This window comes from Eucyclogobius newberryi, unplaced genomic scaffold, assembly GCF_026437365.1.
Source record: "Eucyclogobius newberryi isolate DKJ021-1_F unplaced genomic scaffold, fEucNew1.0.hap1 SCAF_15, whole genome shotgun sequence".
In the NCBI taxonomy this organism is placed as follows: Eukaryota; Metazoa; Chordata; class Actinopteri; order Gobiiformes; family Gobiidae; genus Eucyclogobius; species Eucyclogobius newberryi.
The window spans coordinates 8,062,658-8,074,684 of record NW_027315779.1 but is presented as its reverse complement, the minus strand read 5'-3'; the positions used below and the strand labels follow the sequence as shown (position 1 = coordinate 8,074,684).

The 12,027-nt window shown below is 43.3% G+C and overlaps 1 protein-coding gene across 1 annotated transcript; it reads left to right on the top strand.

Annotated features, from left to right (window-relative positions):
- The first annotated feature begins 1,013 nt into the window (after positions 1 to 1,013).
- On the top strand, positions 1,014 to 11,132 carry hunk (hormonally up-regulated Neu-associated kinase). Its single transcript, XM_072445947.1, has 9 exons — positions 1,014 to 1,278; positions 3,894 to 4,186; positions 4,739 to 4,794; positions 5,104 to 5,239; positions 5,559 to 5,686; positions 6,617 to 6,743; positions 6,956 to 7,124; positions 7,237 to 7,396; positions 8,603 to 11,132. Exons 1-9 carry the CDS (start codon positions 1,060 to 1,062, stop codon positions 9,361 to 9,363), a joined length of 2,049 nt encoding a protein of 682 aa, XP_072302048.1. The 5' UTR covers positions 1,014 to 1,059; the 3' UTR covers positions 9,364 to 11,132.
- Positions 11,133 to 12,027: the final 895 nt, after the last annotated feature.

Sequence of the window (12,027 nt, the reverse complement as noted above, 5' to 3'; positions counted from 1 at the left end):
CGTGCTTATATGCTTCCAAAGAAACCATAATGCCCAGCCCTAAGAGCTTTCACATCATAAAAAAGATGAATTATGTCCAAGCTTTTACCCCTCCCTTCAGGTGTACGCTTTAGATTAATGAGATAATTTATAATGAGGCCATTGAACACCTCAGTGGGCAAAGGGTCCAAATGCTCCTTTGTCTGCTGCTGGTGATTTTTGAGAACAACTTGCAAATGTTGGCAGCACTCCAAGTCCAATCGCAGCACTGATAGTACAGGAATAGGCGGTATAAATTGCTGGGAGATATGGTTGAATGGAGCTGACAACACCGAAGCTGAGGTGAATTTTAATGCAGAAAAGCAATTAACTTTGGTGTGAAAACAATTTGTGCCCATTACGCGCGCAAAAATCTCCGATCAGCTCCTGGAACTGTGAACATGTTAATGTCTCACTTGTACAGACAGGCTCAATGTTGTGTTCTGGCAGGTAAAGCACATACAGTCTTTGTTCAACGCATGTACAATGTGTCCAATATGAGCAAAACACCGGGTGGAGCGGTCTCCTCCCCGCGCGCGCTGATTGGTCCAAACTGCACCCCTTTTCTGGAGGCGGCGTGGATGGAGCTGATGGAGTCGCGTTGTTTTTCCACCCCAACCTTTTCCTCCAGGACACGCCTCCTCAGATGGCCGGGAAAGTCACTTCAAACTGAGGAACACGCCGCCGGAGCTCAGAACAACCCGGAGCAGTGCGCGCGTGGACACGTGACGCGCGGCGCAGTCAGATCAAGATTATCCCGCAGTCGCTTCGTTGCGTCAGGTGCAAAACTTTCCATGATTGACTGTGACATATTTTCCAGTCAATTACAAAGTTAAGCTCTATAACTAAGCCCCGGGAACTGCTGCGTCGGACGCTTCGGGTGGAACAGGTGGCGCGCGCCCGGGTCCCTCTTAAATGTGTTATTAAAGGACGGGACGCACTGGCAGCGGGACGCACTTACCGCACTTCACCGGACGCAACCTGAGCATTTAGAGGTGAGAGAGAGGCGTCTTTCTCATCATCGTTTCCCGGGGAAGTGTGATGCCAGTGGCGGACAGCGACATGGTGGTCGACAGAGTCCACGAGGGGACCGGGGCAGAGGGAGAGGACGTCCCCATCTCGCTATGCAGTCCCGCGGCGGACATCCTCAAGAACTTTTACCACACCAAACGCGTCGGAAACTATCTTATCGGGAGGAAGCTTGGAGAGGGATCCTTTGCCAAAGTTAGAGAGGGTCTGCATGCCCTGACTGGGGAGAAGGTGAGCTTTTAATTGTATTTACAACGACAATAATAGTGTAATATGTGTGTTATGACGCGATGGTAGAATATGAGTCATTCAATGTTGCGCACCACATGTCATCTGTAAGAAAGCATGTGCCTCAGAAGTATTTCTAAATCTGGTTGGATTTGTTTTTTATTTCTGGTTTTCTAATGAGAAAATAAAAAAATCAGACAAAGCAATATATAATAAACAGTTACAGCAATACAAGCCTTACAAATACAACAATAGCAATACAGACATCGTTTTATTAAAAGCTGGTTTATTTTTCACTTCATTATGATTATTATGATTATGTCATTTTAGCCTATTTTTTAATCACTAATTTGATGAAGAATCCATGCCTGGTTTCCATTTGTTTCCCACAGAATCTCCACCCTCATCCATTTTCCCACTGAAAGACATTATGGCAATTAAGTGGCAATACCTGTTTAACTCACACAATCAAAAGGAGATTGCGCAACGTGATCCAAAAGCAAACATCTCACAAATTGCCATGTATTCACTCGCATACGCCGCCTGCCCGTTTCTGTCCGCCTGTGTGTGTCCAGTGGCTGTTTTACTGAGCATGCTTTGTTTGCTGCTGCTGGTGAGCTCACCCTTGTTGTATGAGCTCACCACTCACAGTGACAGAAGAGGAGGCACAGCTCGGCCAATGGGAGCGCGCCGCCGCTACTTGCATATGGAATGTTTTGTTTGATAAATGGCCCCGACGTCTCATTATGATTCTCCCGGTACAGGCTCTTTGAAGTGGACCGCCATTGGCCACTGGTCGCCTTTGTCTCCTCGATACAGCACTTGAGCCGGAGAGCATCATTTGAATACGGGGGAAAAGGAGGCAAACCTAGTCTTTTACGCTCACTATTAATCCTTGCATTTATGAACAAAACAATATGTTGCTAAAATACATATTTGCTTATCATAAGTCAATAGCCTCTGATTTACACATGTCAATGGCAGCCAAACAAACACGCCGTCTATCATTCTATTATTTTCACTCTTCCATTCTGTCACTGTCTCTCGTGAGGATGATGCAAACATACGGCAATCCACGCATTGTTGACGCTCTGTCTCGCTTTCATTGAGAAGCGGGGGTCCAACGGGGCGAGAGAGAGGAAAGAGGGAGGAGGGAGAGCGCACGGGCTGGGTGGCATGGAGTTCATTCAAGCAGGGTATTCAGAGGGCAATGCATTCAAGGGTCTATTTCAGCATTCCTCGAAAGAAAGCGAGGCTGGAAACTAAGTGCAGGCGGCAGAAGAAGCATGGCGGGAGAGGTGAGATGTTTTGGTGGTAGGGGGCTTGTAAGGTCGGGTAAGGCGTGTTTTTAAACCCACTTTCACCCAGCTTCCCCCCCCTTTCCTTTTTTTCTGTCTGAGGGGTGCCTGGTAAACAACCCCCGTTGGCCTACGTAGTGTAGTACACCCCTCCCCCTTGTATAGGTTAGCTTACAGTAAATACAGTGAGCTCCACCTCCTATCCTTAACATACAACTGGAACCCCCTTTTTCTCATTCACTCTGCCCTGGATAAACACAAGCCACCTATTATTGCATTGTGATGGTCCAGCGCACGCACGCACGCACACACACACACACACACACACACACACACACACACACACAGCATTAATTAGCGGTAAAAAGGTTTCCGTCTCGGAGTGATTACAGGGGATGAAAAAGGGTAAAGGACAATAAAAAGGCTGAAGGACAGAAGAAAGATAAAACATCTACGGCAAGCGTTCGAGCCCATTTCGTTAATGGATATGGTTATTAGTGCCATTGGCCGTGCCTTTCCACGTCCCGCGGTTTCTCCTTGCGAGTGATTTGTCGTGCATGGCAGCCACGCTCTTGAACCCGGTCTAGACTGGGACACAAGGAGACAAGGAATGAAATAAGGCGGATGGAGATGTTTGTGAAAGTAATTAGCCAGAGACAGATGAGATGGCTTTTGTCATTGAGGGGAAGGGCGTGTTGACTGTTATAAGAAGAAGATGGGGTGAGTAGTAAAACATCCTCGGGCCCTCGGTTGCGGCTCCACATTTGCCACTTTGTGTGTTTAGCTGTAGCAAACAAATGGCAGAATATTGACTCGCCATATGGCCCAGATAGCATGGCATCGGGGTAGCATTTGCGACCATCCCACACTTTGTAATGGCTCAGTAACCCTTGAGTTACACATGGGGTCTCTTCACTGCCACACCTCCCCCTAAACAGCCACGGGGACTTGTAGCACGAGATGCCCCAGATTGACAGCAGCTGCAAGGGAGAGGTCGCGTCGAGTTATTTATCCAGCTATGAAGACAGCCAGCACCTGTTACACAAGACCATAATGTACATTCCAACATATAAATGAAAACTTTGCACGTCAGGTCATTACTTTCAACAAATATCTAGTCAAACTGGTAATGCAGAACATAAAACTTACATATCTGCCGTGTGTTGGGGGAAGGCAAAGCAAACATCCAGATCTTCTAAAGTTCTAGTCCTTGTTTTGTCTTACGTTTAGATTTTGGGACAGTTTCATAATATGTACATTGTGAATCGTATCCAAACCAATACTAATCAAGCGTTCTGTTTCTTTTGGTTGTGTGTGCAGGTGGCGGTTAAGGTGATCGACAAGAGGAAGGCCAAAAAGGACTCGTATGTGACAAAGAACCTCCGCAGAGAAGGGCACATCCAGCAAATGATCCGGCATCCCAACATCACGCAACTGTTGGACATCTTGGAGACCGAAAATAGCTACTACTTGGTCATGGAGCTGTGTCCCGGTGGCAACCTCATGAATCGCATCTACGACAAGAAGCGCTTGGAGGAAAGGGAGACCCAGAAATTCATCCGACAGTTGGTGTTGGCCGTGGAGCATTTGCACAGAGCCGGAGTGGTGCACAGGTGAGGCCAGAAGCAGTTCGACTAGTTTAGAAACGTTTGCATATGAAAAGTAGCAGTTGTGGCGTACATTTTGGCGCTGTGCCCTCCGCAGCTCGCACAGTTTATGGGTTAAAGCTTTAAGATGTGAGTCAGACATGATCCTCTTTCTCAAAGTGTGGGTTAAGTCCTTATTGTACACATTACGGTTAATCCAGATATGACCAGATTGTCTGTTTCATAATCAATATGATGCAATAGTGATTATGGCTTTCCATGCATGCACCTACTACATACAAACTTTAAAATATCTAATTGGTCTCACTTCGTCTTGGGAACATGACACCCAAGAGCCTGGGAACTGAACTGGGGGAGACAGTCAATGCCGTTAACTGTATAACAGGATTTAGAAGAATTAAGGGGCAATAGCAGACACACAATAGCCCCAAAAATCAGCAGCGTGACCCATATTGGGAGGGCTTGTACTGGGAGGAGGACTTTAATACTCCTTTGTGCTTCAATAATAATCGCATAGACAGTTGATTGAACGAACTGACATTCTGTTTTGTTTCACAGGGATCTGAAAATAGAAAACCTCTTGTTGGATGAGCAGGACAACATCAAACTCATAGGTAATACAGCAGCCTCTATAACTGATACAACTTTACAAATGACAAATGAAAATGCTTATTCAGAAAGTTAAGCAATGCAAATTAAGTTTAGGTTTTATAAAGACGTAGTTGAAGTTAAAGTAGTTGAAGTATTTTCTCAGGTGCAGCATGTGGCAAAGACATCCTGTTAACTCCCACAAGCTCTCACCTCAGCGCTAATCTGCTTCTGTTTGTGTTTAACCCTGACACGGGGCAACAAGTTTAACGTCCTGGCAGGAAAAGCCACCACTGCCCAGCAACAAAGGGATAACAGTTCATTCTGCCTCCTAGATTTTGGCCTGAGTAACTGCGCTGGCATCCTGGGATATTCGGATCCGTTCAGCACACAGTGTGGCAGCCCAGCGTATGCCGCACCAGAACTGCTTTCCAGGAAGAAGTATGGGCCGAAAGTAGACGTCTGGTCAATGTAAGTTCCTTAAACCTGTTCAATAATGTTAAATTTAAAATAATATTACACATTTTAGTCATTTGGGAGTCATAAAACAATCCTTTTGCCAGTCCCAAACCTCAATAAATCAGTGTTACAAGAGGAAGGGCAGTTAAAGTAAAACCGATGTATTTAACTATTAAGAAGAAAACATGATCATTTTTGCTCAAATCTTTTCCAAATCAATAAGTAATTACGACGTGTTAGTAGAAGTTGCCATATATGATCCTGAAAGAATAAGCAAAGATGAAAGAAAACAAGAAAAACATGAATAACAAGCTTGTCTTTGTCTTTTTAGTGGGGTGAACATGTACGCCATGTTGACCGGGACTCTCCCATTCACCGTTGAGCCTTTCAGCCTGAGAGCCTTGCACCAGAAGATGGTCGATAAAGAGATGAATCCATTACCTCCCTCTCTGTCCTCAGGTTAGTACTTGTACACTCATATATGCAAATAAAACAGGCTGTAATTATATGTCGCACACGTGTATTCGTATCTGTCATCCGTCTAACCTTAAACATAGGCAGGTTGAGTCAATACATTTGAAACAACCCTGGGGCTGATGGGGGTGGAACTCAAAAGTTGAATGTATGTGAACTGCAGTGCTGTAAATACAAGGATTAATAATGACACAAAGCCTGATTTTTTTGTGAGATAAGCACATATTATGGCACATTCATTTTGACGCCAACCTCGCACGCAAAGAGTCTGGAGCAAGATTCTCGTGAAGTTTATCTTTGAGGCATTGTTATGGCGTTGATGTGTACCGGGCTGCCAACAGCACAAATCTAATCCACTTCAATGCTTCTGATTTATAGCCTTGATATGAGCGTACACAAATGAAATGAAACGATTCCCGTGTGTTCCTTGTGTGTGTTACCAAGGGAAGGGAACAAAATAAGTACATCCAAAAACATGACACAACAAGTAAATGAGAACCTGAATACACAAACTAAGAATATGCTTTAGTGAAAACATTTTGTTCAATTAAATAATGTTACGCACCATGTACAGACTTACAAAATAAAACCACCTAAGAGCGGCAGCACACGGGCATGTCACAACAAAACCTGTGTCGATTTGCATAGAAGAGGTAGACGCGCATATATTGTCCTCAAGCTAAAGACACAGAAATGCCATCTCCTTTCCCTCGTCTATAATTATAGGAAACCAGAGCCAACTTTATGTCAGTCGTAGCGCGCCGTGCCAAGAGTGGTTTATAAAAAGTATCACATTGTTCCCTTTATAGGGCACATTCTCCTGAGGATGTTTTATTATCCTACTGTCAGTGAGTGTCCTTAATGTTATGTATGAAGACATGTTGTACAAGTGAATGATGTGCTTTTGTCCTTCAGCTGCCATTTGTCTTCTGAAGAAACTCCTGGAGCCCGATCCAAACAAGCGTCCCAACATCCATCAGGTCATGGCGGACTCGTGGCTGCAACTGGCCAATAAGAACACAGGAGCGCCGTACCTCAACAGGTGAGGGCAAAACCTTTTCAAGTCTACATTTAGTTCAGGGGTAAATGCTCTTTCAATGTATTCAAAATCTCATATTTATAGAAGTATATGTATAAGTGTATACATATTTAAGTATAGGCTAAAGCTAATAAGCACATATAACACTCCATGTCATAAATATTTGACATTTGCATAGTATTGTGTGTTAATCTTGGACTCTTTTTGACTTCTAGGATCCACATTGAAGAAATCAACCACACCGTGTTGATGCACATGACAGAGAAGATGAGCTACAAGCACAGTGAAGTTTTGAGTGCAGTGCTCACAAACCGCGCCTGCCACACGTTGGCTGTCTACTTCCTCCTCAACAAAAAAATGAAACGATTATCCAAAGAGTACCGGGTAAGGACACGCCGCAATTGTCCTCTAAAGCCTCAAAAGCAACATAAACCTTCAAACAAAGCGCGAGAGGGAGCAAACGTTACAATAATTCGTCTGTTTTTTCCGTTCTTAGGAGATGCAGTTTCAAGAAAAGAAGAAAGGGGAGAAGCAGAAGGATGAATATTTTCAGACCCAATGGAGAAAACACGTGGACAAACTCACCATCCCGCCAAAGCAGACGCCCATGTACTTAGCCGTCTCCAAGCCGGGCAAGGAAAAGAAACACCGAACAGGTAAGAGCCGACTGAAAAAAGGCCCTTCAATTTTCACCGTGCCTGAACGTGCATGTATTTATTTGTTTTTCACCTTGTTTCACACAGGGTAGGTTGATGCATGTCTTTGTCCGTCATCCAACGTTTTTGTCTTGTTACCACTCTTGTGTCCGTGCGTCCACCCCACCTTCACCCACCCATTGTGTGTCTGTGTCTGTGGTCCACTGAGAGGAGACTTCTGACATCGTAGGGTCCACACACAAACACATGCTCTTCAATGTGGATTTAAACGTGGGACAAGGTGTGGCACAGACGGCTGATTAGGAAATGTGGTAGCACGTCATAATTACTGTAACTTGAATCAATTTGAAAACAGTGAAATTAATTTAATGTGTAGCTGACAAGTAATTAATGACGGTTGATTTTTTTTATTATTTGAAAAGATATTGTATTAATTGCAAGACTGAACTGAATATTTAACGTAAAAGATAATAGCATAGTACTGCATTTGAAATATTATATACATTTTTATTATAAGACATTTATAACGTTATTGGAACATTCATTAAATCAAACCAAATATTTGTACGTTGAAAATAGTTTTTTCGAAAGTTCCTAAGGTGTTTATGGATTAGGATTAGTGTGTTATGTTATCTTATGTTTTGTTAAGTAAGCTGACAGCAATAAATTCTCTCTCTGTACATTCCGATCATTAACTTTAAAATGTTCAAAACCCTCAGGCGAAACTGTAGACATAAGTTAGTTAATGGGGTTAGTTGTGCAAAGTAAAACCTCCCCAAACTTGAAACTATCGTTAAAATAAGATTTCACAAACATGCATCTTATTTTTAAGTGTTACCACATTTATTTTCATTATATGTACAAAAACAAAAATGACAAGACTGGAAGTTTGTCTGTAGATGTACGGTAAAGTTATGTCCCAAAGTAGTTCATCATATAAAGTTAAATCTTCAAACTTTAAACTATTGTTATTATAAAGTGTTACTATCTTCCTTTTTATCATATGTGCAAAAAAAAAAAAGAATGATGACAGCAATATTTGGAGGTTTGATTAAAAAAACAAAGACCTCTTGCGTAAACAACCTCATTTTGTAGCACGTCAAACAACCCGAAGCCAAACTGTAACGGCTGACAAAAGATGCCTTGTGTAAAACATCGAGAACCTGTTTGACTTAATAGTTTAAACATCTTTCCTTCTCCCCACAGGCCTCTTGCGGGCCATAACTGGTGGCCATCGTAACTCTCCTCTGGCCCCTCCTGGCACCGTCGCCTCCTCTTCTATGGAGTACATGGAGATCCACCCTCTCTTCCCCAACGAGCCACAGCAGAGAAGGCGCCTGGCCACTCTTCCTCCGGTCAACACGAGCCCCGAGCACAACGTCCCCGCCCCGCCAGCGCCCTCACCCATCGGCATGCACTCCTTCGGCTCCCTGTCCAAAGCCGAGAAAATCGAAAACCCCCGGCTCCCCCCGGCTCCGTGGTACAAGCTCATCAACGGGACACTATCGCCGCCGCGCCACGTCTCCGCTTTCCAACCGGACTCGTCCTATTTGAAGAAAGCCACCATCCCAAGTCCCCCTGTTCTCATCAGCAACCCGCAACCCAAAAAGAGCACCTCCACAGACTGGTGCGGGGGCTCCGATACGAGTGGTAGCCCCCCCAGCACCATCGGTAGCCCGCCGGGGAGCTCGGCGTTCAGCCCGCCAAAATCTGCTTTCCACCCGCTCAACCCGCACTCCGCTTTCAGTCATCCGTCTGCCAACAACAGCAGCAACAGTGACCCGGAGAGCCCCACGCACCGCTGCAAGTTCCCCTCGATGGGAATAGGACAGCTTTTAAAGAAAAAGGTCCCGGTGCAGCCGTTTTCCTTTCGTCCCGAACAAGTTGTAGAGGAGGTGGTGTCCCCGCCGCCCTATCCCATGCAGACGCTGCTTTGTGCATCGGGCGCACTCAAAACTCTTTGCTGATGGCGACGGCGCGAGGGGATGACTTAAAAGACAGAACGGGACCTCTCACAATGTACAGAAGTCAGAGAGGTCTTCCAGAGCGGCCTTAGTTTGAACTGTGAATTTTGTTTATTGCTACTGAGCCACTTTCGTCCAATTATTTGTTGAAGGGATTTGAAATTAGGGCTGCACGGCATGAGGGAACATGCAATATGCAAAAACAGTGGAAATTTGGCGATATATTATATACTATACTAGTAAATTATACATGAAAGCTGAAAAATCCCTGTATTTACTAATCAAATAAGCGTTTAACAAAGACAAATCTAGAATATAAATGTAGCTAAATGAAAAATAAATAAGAAAATCACATTTTGTATTCCGTAAAAAACAACAGTGCACTAGTTAGATTGAAAGCCATAACTTTATTGCAATACACAGCGCAATACATGACGAAGCATTTTTACACATTGCCATAAGGGTAAATTGTCAATATATTGTGCAGCCCTTGTTGAAATAATCATTAGTGTCTCGTCACTGCCGTCATTATGTAAGAAAAAGGCTGTGACGCAGAGGATACGAGATTCAACACTGATCCCTAAGCAATGAACAGACCCGTCCCGGATCCAGACAGGTCGTCATGTTATCCAAGGTGTGCACACAGGCGCTTAACCCCCGTCATAAGAACACTGTATTATAGATTTAGGAGCTCTGTCTCTTATGTAATATTGTAATAACTGGTTACTAATTGATCTGTCTCTACTGATTCACACCAGCTAAAATAGCCCAACCTGTCCCCTGCCCCATAACGTGTTCTAGTGTTTATTATCGTCAATGTGAAAACTATATTCATCGATGACACAGGCAGCCCGCACTGTCTCCTCAAGGCTATTGTTGAAACCAAAATCTGTAGTATAATAATAATAATGAGTGTTTTCGTGACATCTTTTACCTCACAGCATTGTTCATAAACTGTCCAGATGACGGCAATCGGCGTGAGAGCTTTGCCGCCGCGTCGCCGTCGATCTGATAAGCGTAGACGGCAGGCAGATAGGTAGCAGCGTTAGCGCCATTCACCTTTTGTACCGCTAAAACAAACCTTCGGACGCTGTCAAGTCGCAGCTTTTATAGCGTTGAAGCACCTCTAGCAAAAGGGTCGCTGTGATCTTTCTTAGCCAGTTTTTTTGCAGAATAAAACTTAAACATGTCAAAAAATTCATCGAAGCCTTACGAAACAAGACAAACCTCGCCAGATGCTTTAGGTATTTACGAGAACACTTCATTTCTGTCTTAAAAGATGTCGTCCGTGCGGTAGTCCTAAGTGTTAACATGCAAGTATTTGATAAGTGCCCTTTTTTTCGGGGGGGCGCAATGTGAAAAATGTGATTGTACATAAGATGCATCTACTGTGTTCTGTCACTTGCGCTGTTCTGTGTGAAGAGATCTTATGAAGTTTAAAAAAAAAAAAAACAACATGTAACAATTCTTAGTTACTGGCAAAAAATACTATTGGACTTTAAAATCGAGGCTTCCACTGGCAAAAACCCTAGGCTGTATCACTGTTAACGGTTAAAGATCTCTTCCCGTCAAAAAGTTGCATGCAATGTTTGACAAATTGTTTCGTCACCTTTTTGAAAAATCACGTCTTTGTACCTTTTGTCTTGATGACACTGAGATTGATATGTTCTCGAGGGAAAAGGGTCTTTTGTAAGATTTTGTAATGATGGTGTTGTTTTCGAGTGTCGAGAGATTTCTATGCTGTATAAAGTATTTTAAATATTTATAATGAATTTACAATGCGTCTGTCTGATTCTTTAAGTGCTGACTGTCTGGGTTCACTCACGGCACGTTCAAAAAGTAACAAACAGCTGCACGATTTACGGTACGGTGCTTATTATACGAATCAGATGTGGAAAATATGATATAATAATGTGATCAATATGAAAAGAGCGATTGTTTAAGAACATTTGTGATGATAGTGATGAACCATGGACTCAAATGTATAAATGTTTGTATAGATTAATTACATTGACCAAATTAATAAGATTTGAGCACGTAAAAATGGCTCATTAGGAAAAGCGTTTATTTTATTATTAGAGTCAACTCTGTCCCACTAAAATGTTAAAATTGCTGGAGAGGACCAGTGGCTCTGTTGAGATCTTTTATAAGATAAGATAAGATAATCCTTTATTGTCCACACATGGGGAAATTTCATTGATATAACGCAGGTAGATACAGACGAAAAGGACAGATAACAGATTATAGGAAGAATTCTTATAAACAAAAACTCCTATAGACAAAACCTCCCATTTCCCAGCAAGGGATGGAGGGGAAAAAAAATATTGTTGCTCTCACGGTTTATTGAAATACTGTCCAGGACTTCCAAATTATTGTACATACACAGACAATTTTATGATTTTTCCATAAATATATTACCCATTAGTGGAAAATATGGACTGTTAGGAGAGCAATTGTATAACAATCTACACACTTTCTAGTTAATATGGGCACTTCATACCGCGCCTAAAGCATATATCATCTGTGAAGCACTTAGCCGCTTTGAGAGTTAATGAACATTGGCCTTCCCACTCCCGTAAAGCGTTCACCCTGCTGATTTACAGCCACACCTCTGCTTCTCCACGGTACCACTTGCCTCACTGTGTGAACGTTTCCCACGAGGCACCT

What these genes read in the sequence shown, in the direction of transcription:
- hunk (XM_072445947.1), top strand. Translation starts at nt 1,060, where the DNA reads ATGCCAGTGGCGGACAGCGACATGGTGGTCGACAGAGTCCACGAGGGG. An exon ending in AAAGTAGACGTCTGGTCAAT is followed by an intron (nt 5,240 to 5,558) that starts GTAAGTTCCTTA and finishes TTGTCTTTTTAG; the next exon opens with TGGGGTGAACATGTACGCCA. An exon ending in ACCTCCCTCTCTGTCCTCAG is followed by an intron (nt 5,687 to 6,616) that starts GTTAGTACTTGT and finishes TTTGTCCTTCAG; the next exon opens with CTGCCATTTGTCTTCTGAAG.